Consider the following 23,551-nt stretch of genomic DNA (forward strand, 5'->3'; position numbering starts at 1 on the left):
ATGACGCAAGATAGTAAGACCTCGACTCTCACTTTCCGGCTTGTGGAGAGCGGGCGAATAGAAACCAGAAGCAATAGTTCAAGGCCAGTAGTCCATCAGAGTCAAACACAGCGCCTCGATGCGGCGTGGTCTGATGCAGAGCAGAATATTGTAGCTCAACCGTCGTTCCTTGACCCATCATCATCTGAGTTGCCCACCAGCACCCAATAATCTAACCCAACCCCGCACGTCCCGCACACAGGATACGTGCAGCCACAAAGCAGCGGGTAGTAGCCAATGGAGTGGTCAAAGATGGGGTCGAGTTCGATTCCAGCTTGCCAGAGCCCCCAGGGCTGGCCTGGTAGTGCCGACCAGCTGAAGGCTTGGGTATTTAGGAAACGCGGGGTCAGCGTTTGAGAGTGCTGCCAGCCCATCTAGGTAGGTAAGATGGGCTTGCAAGAGCGGACTATTGCTCTCACATCCAAACGATTCACTGGTGATAGCTCAAGATCTGGCGAGGCAGTGCCCGCCAGCACGTCGGATGGTGTCAACCCTTTGGTCCGGACGGCGGCCTCCGCACCTGACTAGAGCAGACCGAGGTCGGTCTCGATCGTCGCGATGGATATCTGATGTAGTTCATGGGTTCATGGGTTTATGCCTGTCGAAATAGAGTTGGAGAATTGTGACGTAGCCTGAGCTTGATGTCCCTAAGCCTGGTGAGCTTGGCTGACTTAGGGCCAACCATCCTATGTACAGGGGGTCAAAGTGCTGCCAGCCTACTGGTTAGCCTATCGGTCCTGGGCATTCTTGGGCAGGGGTTCGGGTCTAGACTGGTCTCTCTGGTCTCTGGCCAAGTTCTGTCGTAAAAGGCTTCCCCGCGGAGCCATGGCCTACCAGGGCGGCTCCCCTTGACAGGCACCACTGACACTTGAGAGAGTACATAGGGAAGATGACCCGGTATCCATGTGCAAGCCATGTGAAATTCCGTTTAGCCATTGAAAAGCAGTGCTAAAATTGGTATCACAACAACAGAAAATGCTCCTCCCTCCTGCGCAGTCAGTCCTGAACGCCAGCCTGTTACCCAGCGTCTTGCTGTGACAGTGTCTCCCAATATCTCCCAATATCTCCCAATGTCTCTCATTGACCCCAAAATACCCAGAAGAATTAGCATTCTATAACATATCGGATATCATTCATCATCATTATTATCATCATTCATGGCTGCGAAAGCGGTTGGTCTTGCAATGACCAACCCTCACGTCTTCCCTCAGCTCCCCGTCCTCTCTATGTTGGGACCGTTATCTGGCCACATAGTTTGGTTTCCTGGCCAGGTTCACAGCCGGCGGTGCATCTTCATCCAGGGGGTAAGGCAGCGCAGGAGCAGCTCCTCGCCCAGAGGTTGAATGTTGCCTCTCGGGAAGCGGTGTTTTGGGAGGCAGGGGGGGGGGTCCATCATGTACTGGTAATGGCTGCTGCTGTGATGGAAGCTCTTGGTACCGTCGAGGGTAGTCATCCGCGCTCACAATAGCAATCTTGTCTGATCCTGACGCCGTTCGGTACTGCGAGGGCGTCGGAGCATTCACCGTCAGCCGGTCTGCGTCGTCATTGTTCTGAGGCTTAGCTGGGCGACCACCTTGGGGAGGCGGCGGAGGGGCTAGAGTAGGGGCGCTCGAGTACGGCTGCGTGATGCCCAGCGGCGAAGGCGGGAACCGCTCGCCTGAACTTCTGGGGGACGGCGTGCTGACACCGGGCCTTGGAAGCATGTCGCTTCCAGACTCGTACGACTGTCGACTGGGTGTTGTGCGAGGAGGGAAGACAGGAATATCGCCTGGCAACTCAACAGCCAGAGGCATCGAGATTTCCGGCAACTTCTTTTCTTGCTCTGCGGCACTCATGGATCCGAGACGCTCCCACCGCAACTTGGCGAAGTGAATCTTGGCCAGCTTCGATGACGCTCCCTGTACCATCTTCTGCTCCTCCTCCCTCGCCAAATAGCGCCGGGTGTTGGTACTGATTTCGGCCAGCCGGTTCCACTCATTCATGCCAAACTCTCCCACGCCCACCTCCACATTTAGCCGGTAATAATGCTCAATGTTGACACCCCGCTTGGGCAGGTGTTCCTTTTTCATGAGCTCATGAATCTTCTCACAGCCCTCAATCTTGGCTATCAACCTCTTCCTGGCCTCGGCAAACTCCCCCATGAAGCCCTCGTACCACAAGGTCGAGTTTGTGTCACTGCTCTTTGGACGCTTTCCTGTTCCGACGCTGACAAATACGCCAACCTCACGGCCGGGCCACTCATTCACCACTGCCTCGTCCAGAGCAGTGATGGAAGGGTTGAAGGTACCAGCGCCATCGTCGTGGAAAACCGAGTGACCGATCTGAATCGGCTTGAAAGCCAAACCGATGGCGCAGGTTGCTCTCCCAGCTTGCCAAATCTTGCAGTCAAACTCGGGAGCGGGCTCCTTTCTGGAATCGTAGGATCGCAAAAGCGCCGGAGCGCCGCCTCGTTGGGTACCTCGATATACAGCTGTAATGGCACTGCAAAGATGAAATCAGGGGTCAGTCAGCCGTGTCCGGGTGGAAACGAGGGAATACAGAAACTACTTACGTCTTGGTCCTGTTCTCCCTCTCGTCATACAAGCGGGCGTTGGGATTGCCCCAGCGTGAGGAAATGGTGGGCCTTGCTGCCTGCGATGTTGGGCTCTTGGCGCTGAAGCTGATCACACTCGCGTTGCTCGAATGCCTTCTCGGATAGGCAGCGCTCGATCGCGAGGCAGTGGACATGGGATACGTGCTGCTCGTTTCAGACAGGTCGTTGCCCTCTCGTTCATACACCGTATGCTCCCTGACACACTCCTTGATTGCCTCCTCCAGCTTGGTCGCCTTGAACAGCGTGGACCTATAAGGAATCCCAGCGATGGTCTTGTCCGTCTCAAACACCATGCGTGTCAGGCGCACATACAGTTCCTTGCATGTCTCGATATCCAGACGCAGCCTGCCAAGCATCAAGGCGATGAGGCCACCAGTGCCAGTGCCAACAATGAGGTCAAAATGATCACATGGCTTAGGTATCTCGGATCGTTTGGGGGCCCGACCTTCGATTTCGACGAACGTCCGGTGCATCAGCTCTTGCAGGATCAGGAACATGGAATAGCCGCGAACACCTCCACCATCTAGAGGCCCCAAAAGACGGCGTTAGTATGCTATGCTTGCAACCTTTGCGCTGCGCGCACGCAGGCTAAGAAAGGGCCGGCCATCAACATACCTAGTGATAAGATGCGCAGGGGCGGACCTTTGGTGGTGTCCTTGCGCCTCAGGTGGGAGTCCATCTCCAGAATGTAGGCAGTCACTCAGAGAAACTGCAGACTAGAGAATGTGTGAGTATCGGGAAGCCTGCAAGGCCCCGAGGACTCGACGAGCCCTGAAGATGACGGCTTTGCCGCCGAGAGGCCTACAGTGGTTTGCTTGGCGCAACGACTGGGAGAGGGGGTGGGTGACGCAGGAGCTTGGGCCGGACAGGGAAGCGATCAGCCTGGAAATGCGCCACACCTGGCTTGTCTTTTTTGTCTTTTGGTGCTGTCACAAAGAGCGAGGTTGACTGAACGTTTTCTTTTGGGCTGCTGGGGAGCAGGAGGATGTTGTGTAGAAAAAGATGACCTGGATCTGTATGCGATCACTCCGATCTCAGCGCTTGCAGATAATCCGAGAGCAACAATCACGGGCGGTTTGTGGCAGTGCCTGAGCGCCGAGTCCCGAGAAAGGAAGCCTTCTACCAAGTACATGGTGCACACAATTCCTGAATGGGGCCCGTGCGTTGGGGGACTTGGGTGCCTGATGACGAGGCATCTACCTATCGCCTCCTGACAATCAGGGCGCTTTAGGACGGCTCTTGTTGGGCCCGCGCAATCCGGCCACAGGAACCCGCTGCTCCGAATGCACAAGGCTGTCATCACCTGCTCTGATTCGATGCCACGCGAGCTTCGGTGCGTGGGCGAACAAACACATGGCTGCAAGTTGTGGCTGTGCCAAAGCATGTCTTAAAGACAAGGGATGAGGTGGGAAGGGAATGAGGCCTTTCCTAATGTCAAAAAGAGTCTCGCGCCTCGGTCATTTAGAACCGAGCCATCTGAAAAGGCCCTTGTTGAAAGACGGGATTCCGGTGTCTCTTATTGGTCGTACCTACCATGGGCTTGTTGGGTGGTAGGTAGGCAGTTGCTAGCACAACAAGGGCAACTAGCTGTCTACGTCATCGTTTCGTTGCCCGCTATCTGTGTCACTCCTAATAGAGGACCAGATCCATCGTGAACAGGTTCAACACAACCTTCACTTCTGCATCTCCTGGGCATCCCCGACTGCTTGATTCTACTCTGCCCAGTCAGCCGTCATGCTTTCGTCTTGCTTTGGATCTGGCCGGCGCCTGTCAGACGAGCATGAGCCGCTGCTGCCCCAATACGATGACACCACCTCGCTGCAGAGACAGCTGCACCAGAAGCTGCACACGTACCAGATGCTTCGAGCTCTATCCAAAGGTTTCATGCCCTCAAACGAGCAGACCATTGTGAAACTCAGAACCCTTCTCGCTGCCGACATCCTCAATCCAGATCTCGACACAACGGAGCTGAGCGACTCGGGCCAAGCGCTGGTGCATTACAGCAAACAGTTTGTCCACCAACTCATTGAGTTCCTCCAACACAAGAACAGCAATGATCAGATTCAAGATTTTATCTGGTACTTGACCAGGGCGAGGGTCTCGGTGGACATGGAGCACATCGCTGAACAGGCAGCCAAGGCAAAGGCCAAGGCTGACACAGCAGCAGGTTTGTTGGAGAATCTGGTCGATTTCCACACCAGTGCTTGCTCGGCCAACTGACACATTTATTCTTGAATTTTAGCTTACAAGAGCCTTCAAACCGTGGGTTCCCTGCTTCTCACAAATTCGGACTTTCGCCTGTTCCTCACAGATCTCAACTTGGTTGCCCGCGAGGTGTTCAAAGACACCGCCTTTGCCCTTTCCGAGGCTTCGAAAGAAGCGGGTAAAAGTCTTGAACCGTCTTCTCAGGAGCAGGAATCCTTGAAGGCACCGGGGAAGGATGCGCAGACACCGCCAAGCAAAGAAGACCTCTTGAACCAGGCCTCAGAGATTACCCAGGTGCTCACCGGGACCACGTCTACCGTGGTTGAGGGAGCCGAAAACAGTATCATCAGCAAGCTCCAAGGTGATGAAAAAGACACCATGCTTTTTCGGTTGAAGCAGGCCGTGTTGAAGCTTAGAAAACGACGCGACTATTCCGACTCTGTTTCGACCCTCTCACTACTGCTCAAGCGCTATGCCATGGTTTACTCACGCATTGCTCGCGACACTCTTGAGGCGGCTGACCAAGACGTTGACCGGAATCCGGAGACGGACCGAGCGCTGAAAAACTTCTGGCTGTTCATCCGATCATTCGGGGATGCCGAGGAGTGGGAAGAGCTGGAGCGGCGCTTCAGGGACCTTATGGATCATGGCCAGAATGACCCGGACTTTGAAGACCTGATTCAGCAACTAGGAAACGCACTCCAGGAAATGTTTACAGACGCAGCCTTCTTCGAGCACGCCGAGGAGAGGTTCCAGGCATTACGGGTCAGGTCGAGACAACTTGTCTCGGGGTCATCTTTACGGGACGACATTGACGGACTTCTTGCTCAGGTGCAGTCAACCTTTCAGTTGGTCATCAGAGACAAGGATGTTGCCAATCTCATCAAAACCGCAACCACCATCGGCAAGATTCTTTCCCCCAGGCACCAATATGCCAATACAGATTTGCTGACGGATTCGATCAATGTTTTTGTGCCACTGCTCATCCAGTCAATCAGTTACATCCCGATACCCAGGCTTGAAATCTCAACACCGCAGCTCGACTTGTTGCTTGAGAATCTCATCTTGGAACCCGGCGTCACGGTCAATCATTCTTCATTTTTCCCATATAAGCTCCGAGTTGAGACCTTCAATGACTTGGAGATCCGCAAGGCGCGCTTTCGGACAACTTCGGCGATAAAGAGCCTGATGCGCATCAGGATTGATGGATTGTCCATCAAGGCCGAAGAGGTAGGGTTCTGGCTCCGGGCGCACACAGGGCTCTTACGCCTGGTGGATGAGGGAATTGCTTCGTTTGAGCTTGACGAGCGAGGTCTGGATATCCAGCTCGACGTGGAGGTTGGGAGAGACAGACTTGAGAAGATACTCTCTCTAAGGGGGGTAAGGGTGCGCATCCACAAACTCAACTGGACCCTGCGGAGAAGTAGGTTCAGTTTTCTGGCATGGCTCATGAAGCCACTCCTCAAACCCCTTATTCGCAAAACCATCGAGATGCAGATCGCCTCGGCCATCAAGGATTCACTGCACTTTGCCAACCGGGAACTCTTGTTCGCACGGGAAAGACTCCGTGCGACACGTATAGCTGATCCTGATGACTTGCGGACTTTTTTCAAGGCTGTTTTGGCAAGACTTACACCCCCTGACGACCCAGATCTCTACGCTCGTGTCGGTGTCGGCGAGCCAGGCCAAGGTGTTTTCGAAGGAGTTTACGCGCCTGGTAGCATCGTCAAATTGTGGAAGGAAGAGGCACAACAGGCACCACAAAGGATCCGAGAAAATGAGAGAGACGGGTGGCGCAATGATGTTTTCGATGTCCACGCCAGACTTTTGGGGTGAAGGGGTGTATTACTCATGGTCTGCTTGTGTCTTGGATCCTCTTCACTTGTGTCACGATAAGGGTTGATGACACACCTTCAGTAAGTAGTCAACGTGATGCAAAATATCATAACACTCTCAGCAAAATGCGCTTGATGTTCTTGCACGTGCGTTTTACTCGACATCTGATCCGGGATGTAAAGCATGTCTTGGGCTATGACATCATAACTGGGGGTTCACTGGGCGCATATGGCTGGACGCCATTCGTGGTTCTTGGCAGCAGTCAGCTGAAGCCGAGTGGCTCAATCAAGAAACCAATATCGAACAGGCCTGTTCTCAGTGGCTGGACTGACCAAGCTGCACGCTTTGAAGTGAAAACAGGGTCCTGTTCGTTTCAACGGTGGTGGTGGTCCGGCCTACCCAAACAAGTGACGTGGTTCAAGGGAGCTGGGCGCTTCTGGTTTGAAGTCATCGTCAACAGCTAGGTCTTAATCGCGTCAAAAAAACATGGTCAGAAGGGGGGGCGGGAATGACGAAGAACAAAAAGACTACCAAAAGAGCCAAGTGCTGTCCGGTGCCACGACATAACGTGTAGCAGTATATAGCCCAACGGTGAGCCGTAGGTTCCTCATCGATCTGCCTCCATTCTCTAGTCCTGTAATATTCAACAGCAACGACGGCTTACCCTGCCCATCCGCTGATAGATATCCCCAGCAGCAACCGTTACGCCCACTCGCGCTACTAGCCTAGCCCAACTCAACATGGCGCTACCCGAGATCGCCTCCATCATTCTGCGGCTGGCAGAGCTGGCGTTTGCGGCCGTTGTCGCAGGCTTGAACGGCGACTATCTACACTCAGTTCGCGGCGCTTCCTCGTGGGATTTGGGACGACACATCTACACTGAAGTTGTTGCGGGATTGTCCATTTTGTTTGCCATTATTTGGCTGTTTCCCTTCAGCTCCTCGTTTATCCATTGGCCGGCCGATCTGTTCTTCAGCATCCTGTGGTTTGTGGCCTTTGGTCTATTGGTGGATTGGCTGGATGGTTCTTGCGGGTATGTATCATTGCTTAGACTTGTTTCGACCTCTCCGGGGCCAAAATGGATTAAAGCTAACTCTTCCTCAGACGGGTTTTCGACTGGACCAACCTCTCATTCCGGGACACTGCATCCTGTGCCCAGTTCAAGGCCGTAGTCGCCTTTTCCTTCTTGAGTGCCATCTGCTGGCTAGCCAGTGCCATCGTCGGGTACGTTTACCACTCATTGTTTCCCATACATTTTGTTAAAGGCAATCGACTAACACGAGGGGTCGTAGTTTCTGGTGGGTTCGCCGCAACACTCGTGTTCGTCACACCACCACTGCACCCACCTACCGTCGTCGCCGTTGGTATCGCTCTCGCGTTTAAGCCTACCATTACCGGTACCCCAGATGACCATGACAAATCACGATATTCCATTCAGAGCAGCAATTTTCTCCTAATCCAAGTACCCTATTCATTTTCCTTTATCTTGTGGTACCAAACGATAAACTTTCCCTACAATGTCGTGTAACGACATGACGGTATGAAGAACGATGGGGCAGCGAGGCGAAGGACAAATCGGAACTTCTTGATATACTCCATATTATTCTCTTCTCATGTATTTAAACAGAAGCAAATTTTTGTGTGATCAGGAGTGATCTGTGCATACCAAGCTCATTAAAGTTGACTCTATCTGCTGTTCATTGAACATCTCAACAATGATCATCACAACACAGGCGCCCAGGATCAGCAGGGCATGAAGTGGCTGAGTGGGGGTGGGGTATCTGTCACAAACGGGATGACCCTTTCGGCATTTGGGTCAATCAAACAACATTATACAGCACGCGAGCACAGAGGGCTGTGGCTCGGTCAGCGTGGCTCCTTTACCTGGCAATCAATGACGTCGTTGCGTTATGCAGAGCGGCAAGCCCGGCACCAGACGGTGTAAGTGGATGTCCACCTGCTAAAAAGAGAACAATGGGGGGAAGCTTGAATTGACGGGGCTTTGCGCCACACCTGGAACCGTGACGCCTCCTCGTGCCCCTTACATGACGTGGATCCTGCTTTAATGGCAGTGATGCCAAGATTAAAGCAAGAATACTGCAGTGGTACCGCGAAGAAGCAGCGGCTGCGCGTTGTAGAAGAATGTACCTTCAAAAGCTGTTTGCTCACAAGATCGAAATGTGGCGTGGATCCACAGAGAATCAATGGGTCCAGGCCAAGCAATGGGGAAATGCTCGGCAGCTCCAACGTCACCAGCCACACAACTTCAACCACCAACGACGTCACAGCATCCCAGGCGAATTGCATCTCCTTTGCCCATGTGGCCCGAATTCCCCATCTTGGTGATGGGCTTGTCGTGTTGTATGTAGAGCCCTGGAAAGCGGAGCTTCATTGTTTGATCGCATCTGGGTATGCAACTATGACGTATATGAGGTAATGCCCATTTGCTGGGTCGCCATCTCTGACGTTCTATTGGACTCGGCGGGCTCTGACAGCTTATTCCAGCTTGAGACGAACAAGGTACGCGTCTCAGGACATGCAACCGGCCGAGAATGATGCCATTTGACCAACTTCGCTTCGGCTTCTTTCCATCCCTTTTCGAGAAGCCTTGATGGAATGGGCTAACATCTGGCCCAGGCGAATGGCCATGCTTGCTATGACACAACCAGAGCGAATCTTGGTTCTGGGTGATCCACATCTCGATGATGTTTCCCATGTGCCCATTGACGCCTTTCTTGTTCCGTATCTGGTGTCAAAGGGATATAAGGACTGTTCCCCTTCCTGTTGAACTAGAATTTTCTTTCCTCATCAACACACAAAGCATTATCACAAAGCAATCACAACTCAAACAAAGCTTCACCACTCACCTCACTATATCAACACACAACTACACTTGAACTCAACACTCGAATACAGCACCCAACATGTCTTCCATCGTCAACAAGATCAAGGAGGCTGTCCACTCCGACAAGTCCCACCATGGCGCTCCTGAAGGCACCAGCGGACCCCACAACTCTCGTGTCGCCAACGCTGCCGACCCCCGCGTCGACTCTGATCGTGACGGCTCCCACACTGCTGGCCGCACCACCGGCACCACCGGCACCACCGGTACCAACGAAGGTCTCCACGGCCCCCACAACTCCCGCGTTGCCAACACTCTCGACCCCCGTGTAGACTCGGACCGTGATGGCTCTCGCACTGCTGGCAACACTGGTACTGGCTTCGGCAACACTGGTACTGGCTTCGGCAACACTGGTACTGGCTTCGGCAACTCTGGCCGCACCGCTGGCACCAACGAGGGCCTCCATGGTCCCCACAGCTCCCGCGTTGCCAACACTCTCGATCCCCGCGTCGATTCTGACCGTGACGGTTCCAACACTGTTGGCTCTTCTGGCACGGGCACCCACACCACCGCTGGCTTCGGCGGCAACACTGGCATCGGCTCTGGCAACACTCACCGCGCCACCGCCGGCACCGGCACGACTGGCATGACCGGCACCCATGGTGCCCCCGCCGGCACTCACGGCCCTCACAACTCTCGCATTGCCAATGCTGCTGATCCCAGAGTTGACTCTGACCGTGATGGCCGTGGTGCCATCCACAGCGGACCTGGCCCTGCCAGCAACACTGCCGGCCCTCACTCCAGCGATATGGCGAACAAGCTCGACCCCCGTGTCGACTCGGATCTTGACGGTTCCAAGACCATTGGTCAAAACAGGACTTACCAGTAAGTAAGTAAAATATGAGACAGCAACAACTTGCAGACAGTGGTACTAACATCGTCTTCTCTCAGATCTGGGACAGCCACTTCCATCGCAAGAGACCCTACGGACGCTTCTCAGGTCCCTCCCTCCGTCCTTCGCAAGCATCTGGGTGACCCGGTGGTTGAGCATGATGACCACCACCATCACCGCGAGAGGCGAAATAGCGTGAAGTCCCACCAGGAGGCCTTTAGCGGAGTCTAAATAGGGGGTTGCTTTTCGACCAAGATGGAACATGCATTATGAGTTATGACGGATGGTTTTGAGCCTTTTTTTTTGTAATAATACCAAGTTTGCTCTTGTTCTTTCATTACTGCCATCACTCGCTTGCGCTGGTTGGAAAGTGGATGATGTGGTATGCAATATCAGGTAGCTAGATACCCCTTTGGTGTAGGATCAATGCAAACAAAGTCGCTGCAAATGATCAAAACTGCCTACATAGAAGTGAACATGATATGGTCAGCTCAATGGACAAGTCTTCAACTTCCTCGACTCTCCCTCCCGAGCTACATATCCGACCAACAGAAATCTAGCGACAAGTCTCTGAAGAACCTGGACTGTTGCAAAGATCAAGCTACCATCCCCCGTTTTCGGTTTTCTAAGTGAAGCTCTGGTCGTCTTTGAGCCCAAAAAAATAGGTCTCTTGGAATGATGTGTGAAGTCAGGAAAAGTGGGGCAGGTTGCTCAACCATGGATTTGGAAACTTTGACAACACTCAATTATCGTTCAAGCCGACAACAATCCAAGATTTTCACCTTCATCGACACACTAATTCCACCGCCAGCTGCAAAGAGGATAGCGCCATATTGGCTAATTGAAAATGTCGAGTCAGATCGACTCATCAGATGAACAATTTTCCGCCTCTGAGCAGGCACATTCGAGCTCACCATCTCCTTTGCAATTTTCCCGAGCGTCGTCCTATCGAGGCCGCGAGTATACCCTTTATGACGCGGTCGCCGGTATCTAAACTCTACTCCTCGTTTCGTACTCGCTCAAGCATCCTAACTCGGCTACTAGGTCAGGTATCTCTAAATGAACGCGTCCAGCCACATGGCGGCAGCAGCCGTCGCAGCAATCGACCTGGCTCAGGAAACCTCACCTCCCGCACCTACAGGCTTGCCCCAGAAGAGGTTCTATTTCGGCGGCACAACGCCCCGACTCGATATGCCGAGCATGATATCTACTGGGCCCATGAGGATTTGCTGCCGTCACAGCAACTACCCGACAGTGCCCTGCTGAGATCTGTTCACTGTTACGCAAGTAAATTCTACGACTACACTGCCTTGGATTCTTCCCACCTCCACTCCAAGCTCCCCAAGGATGGATCACCTTCTCTTCCAAGCCAGACACAACCACACTCGGAGTTTTTCCAAAAGAAAGCAAACACAGACCTCCGGAGCCTAGATGAGACGGCCATCCTGGCTTTTGGCGTCCTCCTTGAAGAAGCCAGCCGTGAAGTGCTAGGGAAGCGGGGCGACTTGGTGTTTACCGAGGCAGAGGGATATCAGCCTCCCCAAGCCCCTTCTCAAGCAGCTGGTGCAACGCCAGCAACCACGGCCGCCACCCTGGTGCCATCATCAACAGGGGGAACCGAAGAGGGAAAGGCAAATGGCGGTGGGGCCCTGGATACTGATGTCTCACACGGTGAAGGAGGCCCAAAAAAACGAAGGAAAGTGGCGAGCAGACGCAAAAAACGCCCTGACGATGGTCCTGACAGACTGGACTGACGACAGTTCATTGGAAGAAAAGAAACCCAGATTCTCGACCCAGAATGTTGCTCGGCTCGAAGGACAGGTTTGGAATCTGTTTCAGTTGGAAACCCAATTCTCCAGTCCGGATTGATGGCAGCCATGAGAAGAAGCAACGGAAAAAAACAACGCAGCTGTTTGAGAACCTGTCGTTCTTATTTCGCCACCTCGTGGGTGCGCCAGACTCGAGAGCTAAGCCGACGGACCGGCGTGGGAAGAGAGAACCCACCAAACTGGTTGCGCTTCCCGTTGGCTACCGAAAGGACGCCATTCGCATTCGGGTACTCGTCTCTGTCTGTTACCAATAAATTGTTCCACTACTGCCGGGCGTTGTTGCTTCTGGAAGGATCACGCCTTCCATTCGACTGACATCTCAGAGGATTGGCTAGCCAGTTTATCGTCTGCAATTCCGTGCAGGGGCAAAAGAAACAAGAGGAACGACGCCATCAGCCACGACATGTCTTTGCAGCAGGTAGTTTCTGTCTCTAATGCGGTTTCCTGACAGTCCGGTCTGGGTCTCTCTTTGCCTGGAACCGAGAAGGCCAAAATGCCACTTTGTTTGTCAGAAAATGTCATGATGCATCATATCATGTGTGAGCGAGCTAGTCCACCCACATACACATGGAGCGAAGCTTTTGAGTCGTTTTTTCTTTCAAGCCGTGCATATCACACAGTCAGCCTGCCCGCCCGTCCGAGCCCAGTGGGAACAGGAAAAGAAAACATGATGGACCCGATTCGGTTCTTGGGCCCGCCATCCTGGTGCTGGAAAGTTCCGACCTCTTGGTAGTCGCCGGCTGGGACCGACAGCCTCCATGACGATTGGTCAGCGGGCTGAACCAGCAGACAACAGTTTGTGGATTATAACCGACGGCCAGGCAAGACATGCAGTCGACAACAGGATGATGGTGTGGTGGCGCTCCGTCCCCTTCCCCCTCCCCCTCCCGGTCACCAAGCTATTGGGACGTGCTGATTTGCCCATCAAGGTATCAGACCATGCGGTTGGTGCGCCTGGGGGGAATAAGCGTGGGGTTGGGAGAAGGACGTTGCGCTTTGCTCGCTTTCCCCAATGACTGGGCACGTGGGAGAAGGCCGCTCAAAAAGACCTGCAAAGATGGAGAAAGATGCGGAAGGATCAGCATTGCACAGATTGAGAGCAGCAGAGGGGTTTCTGATATCGGGATTCCAAGTGAGAGTTAATGCTCCGTACGGCACAGGTACAGGACAGGATACCGTGGGCCCCCCCCCCGCCATTACACACCACGACAGGCCATGGGTTAAATAACAGATCGCGGAGTTGTCTCCGACCACGGCTCAGGCTGCTATGATTGGCTTATTTGGCCTTTCGCCAGACGATACAAGAGTGTCTGTCGTCTGGGCTTCTCACTGTCGGTGTCTTGCGGCTGAGGTGATTTACTTTCTCGATGTTGTCTCAACCGGTTATGTGGGGGGAGGGGAAGCAGGGTGCATAAAACCACATGCACTGTGTAGCGCGGTCAGGCAAGGCTTTTGCTTCTCTTTGGCCAGAATGGCAGGTGAGAGGGTCGTCAGAGTTGCATTGGGTTGGTTTTATCGATAGGCACCAGATACCAAGCACACAGCCGAAACAAGCTGGCTGGCTGGCAGGAAAAGAGTGTTTGCAAACGTCGAGCCTCCAGCGAGAATTGCGGGGGAACCAACAACCTGGAAGTCTCATCAGGGTCGGAAATGGCGTTCAAGTTCTGCAATCCACAACCTCACACCACGGCGAGGGCGAACAGGGACAGACCTGGATGGACAGACGGCCTGTCAAAGAAAATGGCCGGTCTGCGGCGAGCCGAGGATTTCTGGTGGAAAATCTGGAAGGCCGCCGAGCCTGTCAGGGAACCCGGCAACTTGTGCGACCCTGTCTTCAGATGCTGCACCGTGCGTCTGTCCAAATCTCGCTCCCACTTGGCTGGGAATCATCGCGATGGTACGAAGTTTGTCAACCCCCCAATCCCCGATAATCCCCAGGGCTATCGCTTACAACAGTGCAACATTATGGGGCGATATCAGTATCAAACTGCTTGGATGTTCATGCTTGGCCTGCTGAGAATGTCCTCCATGTGTGCGACAGCAGCCACAACGACAACGACGACGGCGGCACATTGTAGCATGTAAGCTAGGTATGTACCACAGGTTGGGGCGTCAAGGTCCGTGTGTCTCAAATGGTCCCGACTTTGTGGACGCGTCGCTCCAGGAAAAAAAGATAGATTCCCAGTCTAGCCCGCAGTGGCATGGTCTCGCAACCTCGGTCGGGTCGTTGGTACTGGAAAGGACTTTGGAAGAGAGTGCGCCGTCGACTGTCGCGGCACGGTGCGGAAGCAAACCCCTGTCAAGGTGACAGCCAGCCATCCAACCAGCTCTCCAGTGGGACAGACAAGGCGGGAGGCGTGGTGGGGTGGACTGGTGTGGTGTGGTGTGCTGGTGAGGGTGAGGGCACGGTGTGATGACCGATGGCGCATCTCTTTTGGTTCGTTTTGAAGAACTCGGGGTTTGCATTTTCTGCATCTCGATGCTGATGCTGATGCTGATGCTGATGCTGGTGGTGGTCTTTTGGGGGGCCCGGGAGTTGTGCTGCCCCATCATCTCCATCCTAGCGTTGCACATATTGTCGAGCCAAGTTCTTCTTGGCGTCGTCTTTTTTTACATTGCTCTCAGCTCTCCTCCCCTCCATCACCGTTTCCATACCAATCCTATGATCCATATCGCCCGCCGCGCTAATCCATCCTCCTGGGCCCGTCCAAGCTGATTCCACAACTATCTGAAAAGGACGAGGACGGGGGCAAGTTCAAGGGCGACGCGTTGGAGAGGGGCCGGCTGCCCGTAGGGGAGGAGGGGTGGGATTACCTCGTTGCTGGCTTCTGCTGACCACCACATTCTGTGTCACCGTCGGACTAATACTACTATCACTCACTACCACTACCGCTACTACGCTGCCACCGTCTATCCTTCTTTCTCCGTTCGCCCTCATCCTGCTTGTACCTCATTCCTGCTGACCTCTTCGGCCTGGCTTCGGCAGCTGTCACCGCCTATCCGGCTCTATTTGTCTGCTCCGGCAGCAGCGAGCTCGACCAGCAGCGCGCAAAGGGGGGAATGCGGCCAAAAGAAACCGATGCCCCACTAATTCTCGTGAAGCTGTCACCTACCAAGCCGCCTATTCGTCGAGGGGGCCCAGGCTGGCAGAGCACGAGAGGGGACACCCCGGACTGGACTGAGGCGCTCTTGACCCACCCGTTTGCCCGCCTTTGATTGTCCCATCGAACCCTGGCCTACCTAGCTTCCACCACCCCGGTTCGGCTTGATGAGACGTGCTCCGCAGGGTTGGTGACCGTACCTCAATTTTGTCGGATTCTCTTTCTCTCCCAAGGCCCAAAACACCACCGGACCCAGCTCCAGCTTGCTCCCTTTTGCCATTGACCGTCTTTTTGGAGCCCGTCTCCAGCTGCTGCCCATCAGCACCACCCACACCCCCCTCCGCACCGCCGTTTTTGTGTGTAATAAACACGTCTCGGGGACCCCAGCCAGCCAGCCAGCCAGCCAGACCTGTCACCAGCAGCACAGCACAAGCACCACAGCGAGAGACGAGTCAAGGAGGCTTTGCCCCGACCTCGCGCTGCCGGCCTGCCGAAAGCCGCATCCTTGAACCGAGCTTCTGTCTCTTTTCGAGCCTCCCCACTCACCCGCCCACTCCAAGAACCGCGACCACGCAACCAGTTCTGTTGTTGCTGCCCAACTGGTTGGTCCGGTTCTGCTCCCTTTCTATCGAAACCCGGTCCCAAGTGAGGCGGAAAGGCTAAATCCAGGGGAGCCTTTTGTTCTTCTGCCGAGACCTCCCCTCCACAAGCAAACCACAGCTTTATGCCAATCTAGGCCAGGCCAATAAGCAAGCTCCTCCCGGCGAGCCCGTTCACGAGCTTGCGCGACCACCACCACTGCCACCACCGCTGCTGCTTCTCTTCCTGCTGCTGCCACTGCTCGTGTGCCTGCTAGCTGTTTCTCTCCTTGCTGCTGAGCTGCTGCCTCGTCTCCTGCTGTACACCACACAGACAGCGAGAACGAGACAGGAAGAAGGGGAGAAAAAAAAGAGAGGGACCTGGGTTCGCGCAAGTCACGGGTTGCTCGTGGACGATCTTGCACTTCCACTTCCCACCCCCAAGACGGGCTCCTCCCCGCTTGTGTTCCATGCAGGTGTTGCCAGGCACTGTCTGTCCATGGGCCATTGCTTTTCTGCCGCTTGTTGCCTGACCTCGCGTCTGGCCGCCGCCTTCTAGTGTCAACGGCATTCATGTACATACATATATAAGAACCCCCCCAGCCATGGACCACTCAGGGGCGCCTGACACCAAGCGACCCCGTCTGACGACTGGCTCGCCATGGTCAGCAGGCGGTTCACATCACGGCAGAACACTCCTTAATCCCAATCCCTCCCCGACGAGTGGACAATCGCCTCATCTGCCGCCAACGTCGAGCCCCTATCATCAGCCATCACCACATCACTACGCCCGCCCTTCTGGTACCGGCGATCACAACCATCCACACCCGCACCCTCACCCCCATCCTCACCCTCACCCTCACCCTCACTCTCACTCCCATCCTCAACCACCACCACCACCGCCACCACCATCACAAGCACCTCACCCTCACGCCCACCAGCAGCACCCTCATCCTCAGGGTCCGCCGCCGCCTATTGCGCAAACGCCCGTCGACGACCGAAGACACCATGAGTCCGAGAGATTCCAGACCATGCACGATCACCGGCAACCTCCACACTCGCCGGCCCGCCCAGCATTTTCGAGCTACCCTTCTAGGGAAACCATAGTAAAACCCGACCCAGGCGAAGACACCACGCTGCCACAGTTGCGCAGGCCTCTATCAACGAGCAACGGTCCCGAAATCATGACGCCGGGAACACCACATAGCGCCCTCCCGCCGCAGTCATACGCCGACGACAAGCGCCATATGAGTTTCGACAGCGGCCCTCAGCAGCAGCAGCACCAGCAACAACCACAGCAACAGCAACAGCAGCAATCACAACCACCACAGCAGCCGCAGCCCCCGCCGCCCCCGCCGTCACAACAGCAGCCCATGTACGGCAGGCAACCAAGCTATCCACCGCAGACGCCCTTGCCACATGCGCAGCCATATGAATACCCACCACCTTCATACGGAGCACAACACGATGGCTTGCCTTACTCGATCCATGTGGCCTCTTCGAATGCAAAGCGCAAAGGACAGCGTGCCTCACAGGTTAGCCGATCTGAACCATGACCATGCCATATCTGTAGCCAAGGAAAGAAGAATGACTAACCATGTATGTATGTGTGTAGGCCTGTGAGACGTGCCGTCAGCTCAAAGCAAAGTGCGACGAGTTGAAGCCTTGCAAAAGCTGTAGAGAAAAGAAGGTGGAATGCAAATACCGAGAACTTGTTCCCAAACAGTGGGTTTTGTATCTGGTTAACGACTGTTGTCTCAGTGACTGACCATGGTGATACAGGCAAGATAAAGTGCAGGCGGACATTTTGGAGCAGCTTATGATTATGAGAAACGACTTTCAGGACTGGATCGCGACAAATGACAGGCGCGTGGGCAGGCTCGAAGAGGCGGTAAAGCGAATCGCACCAGCAGCAGATCTTCAGCAGTTCGAGCCGATACAAGAGGAAGAAATCCGACCAGCCTCAGCTGAATCAGGGAGCGCGCCCGTGGCAGAGGAGGCGTACACATCATCACCCACCGGAGGGGCTCAGGCACCCCCCATCGATGCCGAAGCTGCACGCCAGATAACACGTGAGATGGAGGTTGAAAAGGAGGTAGAACCGGGGCCGTTCGTTCAGCCCGGAGTCCCGACCATCCCGCCCAATCATACGACATTGGCTGCCTTCTTGCTCAAGTGGCGACCCATCGAGGCGTTGGTTCGGCGCTATCTGGATGCCGAAAAGATCAAGTATGTGGACGAGTTCCCCATCAGACAGGAGGAAAGACGAGGGTTGTTGCGAGTCTGGGGTCGAGGCGAAGGCATGGACAGCAGCCGGGACAGGGACGCGCCTCACGATCTGGGGATGATGGAGGTGCATGATGACTACTCTGACGCCGGCGCGCCATCTCCGGCAGACTGCTGGGGCGGAATCAGCGGCTCACCTGGCCCCATGGACGGAAAGTCTGGCAACGGACTCCTCCATATCCCAGACTTTTCCGAATCAACTGTGTGGAAATACGTCAAGAGCTTCAACGACAATATTCAGAACATGCACCCACTCATTATCCCCAATGAGCTGAATGCCATGGTCAAGCTGTTTCTCGACGGCCTCCACCCAAGCTCGAGAAGCAAGGGCGGGGGCTCGAACATTGCCAAGTTCGCCGTTGGGTCGCAAGGGGAGACCTCGCTCAAGAGGAAAAGGACCTCGCCCGGCCCGGAAGGTGGAAGTAGCGAGCCCTCGTTGCCGCCCAAGGTCGGCAGGCCCATGTTCCAGCGATCTATTAACAATGCGCTGGTTCTGCTGGTCCTTGCCCTTGGTAAAATCTGCCTTCACAAGGACAAACGGCTGCCAGATGTTGTGCCAGTCAGCGAGCCTGTCCAGCACGGCTCCCCCTTTCTGCGCAACGGCAACCCGGCGCCAGCATCCCCGTCGCAGGGCTCGCCTCCGTCCTACGCTTCTCATTCCAACGCAGCTGGCCTCCCTTCGCCCAAGGACAGTGGCGAGCGAGCTGGAACCAGCAGGCGGTCCTCGTTTCAAGGATCCGGCGTGTCGGCCAAACCGGTGGCTTCCCTCAAGAGGAACCTGGACGTGATTCCTGGCCTGGACTATTTTGCCCATGCTACCGACATTCTTGGCGGTCAACTGGCTGGAACAAGCCTACGTCATATTCACGCGTATATTTTGGCTGGGTTGTACCACGGTCAGCTGGGGAGGGTGGTGGAGAGCTACGCCTACATCAAGGAAGCCGGTTGGGCGCTGCAGATCAAAATGAGACCAAGTCTGGATCGGTTCAAGAGGCTTCAAGAGAGCCAGACAACCAACAGGGACTCGGTCACCGAGAAATCGGACAACCAGCTTGTCTTTGCCTTCTGGACATGCCTTCAGCTCGAAAGCGACATCATTGCCGAGTTGCCGCTGCCGCAGTCTCACATTTTGGCGTTTGAGGAAATCATGCCTTATCCCAACATCAACATGGCGACGGGGCTCGGTTTTGACGAGCACGTCCTGCGAAGCTACTTGGCTCAGCTCTACCTCCGCAAGAACCTGAACCAGATCCATCAGACGCTGTACAACCCGGAGAACCCGCAGCCTCTCGAGACTCACTCAGCCGGGGGCGGCATCATTGAGATTATCCAGAACTCGTTGGACATGCGATTCGTGCCACCCGAGTTCAAGTTTTTGGAGTCTGATCCCCCAGCAAAGGATATCCTGTCTGCCCGGTTGCGTGCCAAGTACTGGGGCGCTCGGGTCATCACCTTTCGCCCGTTCATCAGACAGATTCTCGAGCACAATTTCGACAAGGCCATGTCCACCACGTCCCCGATGCAGGGAGTGTCGCCGGCCGGCAGGATCCAGGATGATTTCTCTGATGATGTCAAGGCGTATGCCCAGAAAGGCATCAAGGCTCTGGTTGAAAGCACGAGGGCCTTTCACGGGGTCGAGGACAAGCGATTCATCATCACCAATGTATTCGGCACAGCGCATGCGTAAGACAATCACCTACATGTGTTCTTGTTTCTCGAGTGAATATTTGCTGACCTGATGGCTGTAGACAATGGGGCAACCTGCTCACGCTGGCGGCCGTGTTCAAGGACCCGGTGCTGAACCAGTACATTGACGAGGGCCTCTTGAAAGAACTTTTTACCAAAACAATCTCCTTTTTCAAGATTATCTCGCACCCCTCGAGCGCTCTATCAATCGACATGCGGATTCTGGAAGGCCTTCAGAACGAACTGTGGCGACGGCCAAACAGTATCGACCTGCTGGACCACCAGCCCGGATCCAGCTTCTCGAGCAACGCCAGCAACGGCATCCCACTGTCTTGCATGGCCCCGACCACGCCTCTTCCTGGCATGCATGCTCCCAGCACACCAGTGGACGCCTTCCGCCCACCGCCGCCCGCTCAGCTGCACGGCCCGCTCCTACCGCCCGTGTTGGGTGCCGTACCCGACGGCCCACCGGTGATGTCACCGGGGTCCCTGCCCCCCATGCAGCATCCACCACCACCATACTGACATTCGAAACGAACCCCGACCTTTCGATAAGGACACTTGACGCTGCTTTCGCTAAACAAACGCCATACATACCCTAACCTCTCATGCATCTCATATACATACACACAATCACACACACACACACACACACACATATATATATATATACATCTACAGACACCTAATCGTCTTGTTCACGACCCTGATAGAGAGGGAAAAGATGGAGAAAGAACGAAGAAAAGATACCTCGGAAAGTTGTGTTGCGGGAAACAAAGCCAATTGTGGTCTTTTCTTCTTTTGCGGTCTTTAGGGGAGAGAGGGGGAGCAAAAGAGAGAGCATGGTGTCATTTAAAGCATCTGCATCATCATATGTGTGCGTGCTCTGGACAGGTCTTTTCTTTCTCACGGTCGCAAGGGATAAAGGGGGAGGGAAGAGAAGGGGAGATACCCACTTTGTGTTGAATCGAGATTTTAGCCAAGTCTTGTTGTTTTTCGCGCGTGCAGACAGAACTATGGTAATATTCATTTTTGTCTTCCAGGAGGTGGGGGGGTTTGGTTTGGTTTTTTGTCCAATTGGAAATGGTTTCTGGGTCATGTCTTGTTTTTTCTTTTGCCCCCCGGGTGTAGCACATAACATGCCCTTACTCCTCTTCTGTGTCTCTACTTTTTTCTATGGAGGATGGTTGGTAGGCTGGTGATGATGATGGTGGTGGGCAAGGGCGGTGGTTATTTTTTTTCTGTTTTTTTTCATCTTCATGTTTTCTGTTACCTATCTTTACCCAAGTCATCCCGCTCCTGTGTTTACCTAACCTAACCTGCTTTGGCTACACTATCCATTAACAACGTACCTACTACATTGAACTATTATACCATACAATATCACACTAAGTTCAGTCCATGATGTTTAGCAAATGTGTCCGAACTACTATCGTGCGAAGTGGTTCGCTATGAAACTCAAGAGTCTGTGATAAGTATGATTACATCCCAAGCGCTCTCTGGTCTATAACAAAACAACAATCAAGCACACCCACCCGTCCGGATACGCCGCCTCTCTCATCAACTCTTCCAACGGAGCCCTGAACGGCACCGAACCCCCGTGCATGATGACATTCGCCAACACCGGGTCTCGACTAGACGGGAAAAGTGACGGGAGATTTTCCTTCAGGACTTCTCCCAATGTTTGTGGTTTCCCTTCCCAATGACACCACATCAGCAGTCATATCAAGAACAGCACTAGGCAAGGAAAACAAACTCACGATTGGCATTTCGAGGTGGTATCAGTGTTTGAACCACCTTGAAGGACCCATGATCGCCCCCCGAAGTCTGCAAGGGGGACGACGGAATATAAATCCGTACCGGCACGTTCCTCAACGGCGTGGGCGTGTTCAGCAAACGGCTGTTGATTCTGCTAAACGAAGCATAGTCATCTTTTTTCGTGTTTGATTCTCTCACGTTAGCGCCCCCATCATGTTGGGTAAGGGGAGGGAAGGGAACAGGAAAGAAAGAGAAAAAAATACTAACTATCCTGCACACTGTTCCACAAGGCGGTGCTGTCGTCCTTGCTCAACCCCATAATCTGCTTGGCGTTCCCGTTGCGGACAAAATCCGCCTCCTTTGCCGAGTTGGTGAAGGTGTCGGCTATGTCCCATTCGGGTCCGTCACCGACCGTCAGCCTCCATGGTAGCGACCCCGCAGAATCGGGGGGGAGGTATAAATCGACGAGGAGCCCAACAGCTAGGTTGCGGAGCTGGACGTCCTCGTAGTGAAAGGACGAGCAGGGGAGCGGGCTGAAGTAGGCGGATAACCGGGGGAGCAGAAGGGCAAGGTAGCTGAAGCGGGGGACCGAGACCACAAAAGGATTGGTCGAGGGTTGGGAGGTGTGAGTTATGTAAAGGGGTATTTGAAGGGACCAGAGGGCCTGGGGGAGGGGCGGTGGTGGGATGTCGACATCGTCGTGGTTTGGGGCGTTGGCACCGCGACAGCCAGGACGGTGACTGAGTGAAGAAGGGGAGACAGGGGACGATGGTGGAGGAGACGAAGGCATGGTCCAATGCAATGCGGTCCGAGATTGTGGGGCTGGGCCGGGGCTGATCACGGCGGCGGACGGACCAAGAACCGGGCCAGCTCGGTGCCGTCGTGGTTGGCGGTGGCGGGTGCCAAGAAGGGACGAAAAACGACTGCCGTTGCTGCCGCTCCGGCTTTGTTGTGGATGCCCTGGTACAATGATATGTGTTGCAACTGGGTGGCCTGTCGATCGATAGTCGGCGCTGCTGCTGCTGCTGCTGCGGGGTAGGTAGCAAGGCCAGGCAATATGGGGTGAGGGGTAGGATGGAAGCACCGCGTGAGTCTGATGCAATGCGAGCTGGGTGTCCCGTTTCGAAACAACGGGACGAGATTGTTGGAGAAAGGCTCTGGCGGTGGTGGTTGGCTGGTGGGTGGGAGAAGGCACATGCATGCACTTTCACACGCTGCAAGGCCCTGCGTGGGAGACACGGTGCCGCTTGCACCGTGTGCTGCCGTACCTGCAAAGTATACACTACCCTACACCACTCGGCACTTTCGGTTCCAGCAGCGCTGCTCTGAGGATAGCAAGTGCTCGGAATCCTCGGGATGGCACTATCGGTGATGGATGGCTCTTGTTAGCCGGCACAGATAGACCAACGGCTACCAGCCTTACATACATGCACATGTCCGTCCGCCTGTCCAATGTTGTTGCGTATTCCATCAAAAGTGTTATCTCCACGTGTTCTGTGGCTTGATCGAGATTTGTCTACCGCGAGAACAAAGTGAGGGGCATCCGGCATTCATCCATCCATCACGGGCCGAAGTTCCCCCCTCCCTCAGATGACCGAGACTGGATGGGTGGTTGGGCAGACGGTTGGTTGGCTGTATCGAGTTCCGTTGGTGAGAGTGAGACGGGCGCTCACTCTTACTCCTGCTGATGCTTCATGCTGTGTAACTGACCATTCTACCACTCAACGAATACTGCCTGCCACATGTGTAGCCTATTCCCGTCCTCCGTCCCCGTCTGGCAAAGGCTATTCCCCGATCGATCAATTCAGGCGTCTTTTCGGCTTACTTGTGGTGTTGTTGTCCAAGTGAATATATAGAGCCCCCCCGATGTAACCCACCCAGGGCGAAAAGAGGATCGAGGTTTATG

At 54.5% G+C, this 23,551-nt stretch overlaps 8 protein-coding genes across 8 annotated transcripts; 6 read left to right on the forward strand and 2 right to left on the reverse strand.

Moving 5' to 3' along the window:
* Positions 1-1,277: 1,277 nt before the first annotated feature.
* On the reverse strand, positions 1,278-4,040 carry QC763_200100 (uncharacterized protein; the record flags this gene model as incomplete). Its single annotated transcript, XM_062909036.1, has 3 exons — positions 3,248-4,040; positions 2,591-3,155; positions 1,278-2,520 (listed from the first exon to the last, which is right to left on the reverse strand). The coding sequence occupies exons 1-3, from the start codon at positions 3,309-3,311 to the stop codon at positions 1,278-1,280; spliced, it is 1,872 nt and encodes a 623-aa protein (XP_062767776.1). The 5' UTR covers positions 3,312-4,040.
* QC763_200110 (uncharacterized protein) lies at positions 3,882-6,673 on the forward strand (the record flags this gene model as incomplete). Its single annotated transcript, XM_062909037.1, has 2 exons — positions 3,882-4,799; positions 4,875-6,673. Exons 1-2 carry the CDS (start codon positions 4,367-4,369, stop codon positions 6,671-6,673), a joined length of 2,232 nt encoding a protein of 743 aa, XP_062767777.1. The 5' UTR covers positions 3,882-4,366.
* Positions 6,674-7,413: 740 nt separating this feature from the next.
* Positions 7,414-8,584, forward strand: QC763_200120 (uncharacterized protein; the record flags this gene model as incomplete). The annotated part of the gene is made up of 3 exons (XM_062909038.1): positions 7,414-7,706; positions 7,778-7,897; positions 7,966-8,584. 3 exons carry the CDS (start codon positions 7,414-7,416, stop codon positions 8,054-8,056), a joined length of 504 nt encoding a protein of 167 aa, XP_062767778.1. The 3' UTR covers positions 8,057-8,584.
* Positions 8,585-9,597: 1,013 nt separating this feature from the next.
* QC763_200130 (uncharacterized protein) lies at positions 9,598-10,921 on the forward strand (the record flags this gene model as incomplete). Its single annotated transcript, XM_062909039.1, has 2 exons — positions 9,598-10,400; positions 10,467-10,921. 2 exons carry the CDS (start codon positions 9,598-9,600, stop codon positions 10,636-10,638), a joined length of 975 nt encoding a protein of 324 aa, XP_062767779.1. The 3' UTR covers positions 10,639-10,921.
* A 240-nt stretch (positions 10,922-11,161) lies between these two features.
* QC763_200140 (uncharacterized protein) lies at positions 11,162-12,161 on the forward strand (the record flags this gene model as incomplete). The annotated part of the gene is made up of 2 exons (XM_062909040.1): positions 11,162-11,393; positions 11,452-12,161. The coding sequence occupies exons 1-2, from the start codon at positions 11,255-11,257 to the stop codon at positions 12,159-12,161; spliced, it is 849 nt and encodes a 282-aa protein (XP_062767780.1). The 5' UTR covers positions 11,162-11,254.
* Positions 12,162-13,707: 1,546 nt separating this feature from the next.
* On the forward strand, positions 13,708-14,314 carry QC763_200145 (uncharacterized protein; the record flags this gene model as incomplete). Its single annotated transcript, XM_062909041.1, has 3 exons — positions 13,708-13,714; positions 13,759-14,133; positions 14,217-14,314. The coding sequence occupies 3 exons, from the start codon at positions 13,708-13,710 to the stop codon at positions 14,312-14,314; spliced, it is 480 nt and encodes a 159-aa protein (XP_062767781.1).
* A 2,206-nt stretch (positions 14,315-16,520) lies between these two features.
* Positions 16,521-21,287, forward strand: QC763_200150 (uncharacterized protein; the record flags this gene model as incomplete). Its single annotated transcript, XM_062909042.1, has 4 exons — positions 16,521-17,450; positions 17,531-17,640; positions 17,698-19,884; positions 19,950-21,287. The coding sequence occupies 4 exons, from the start codon at positions 16,521-16,523 to the stop codon at positions 20,410-20,412; spliced, it is 3,690 nt and encodes a 1,229-aa protein (XP_062767782.1). The 3' UTR covers positions 20,413-21,287.
* Positions 21,288-21,293: 6 nt separating this feature from the next.
* On the reverse strand, positions 21,294-23,018 carry ATG5 (autophagy protein 5). Its single transcript, XM_062909043.1, has 3 exons — positions 21,913-23,018; positions 21,648-21,818; positions 21,294-21,582 (listed from the first exon to the last, which is right to left on the reverse strand). The coding sequence occupies exons 1-3, from the start codon at positions 22,844-22,846 to the stop codon at positions 21,392-21,394; spliced, it is 1,296 nt and encodes a 431-aa protein (XP_062767783.1). The 5' UTR covers positions 22,847-23,018; the 3' UTR covers positions 21,294-21,391.
* Between the last annotated feature and the right edge of the window lie 533 nt (positions 23,019-23,551).

This window comes from Podospora pseudopauciseta (genome assembly GCF_035222475.1).
Source record: "Podospora pseudopauciseta strain CBS 411.78 chromosome 2 map unlocalized CBS411.78m_2, whole genome shotgun sequence".
Taxonomy (NCBI): domain Eukaryota; kingdom Fungi; phylum Ascomycota; class Sordariomycetes; order Sordariales; family Podosporaceae; genus Podospora; species Podospora pseudopauciseta.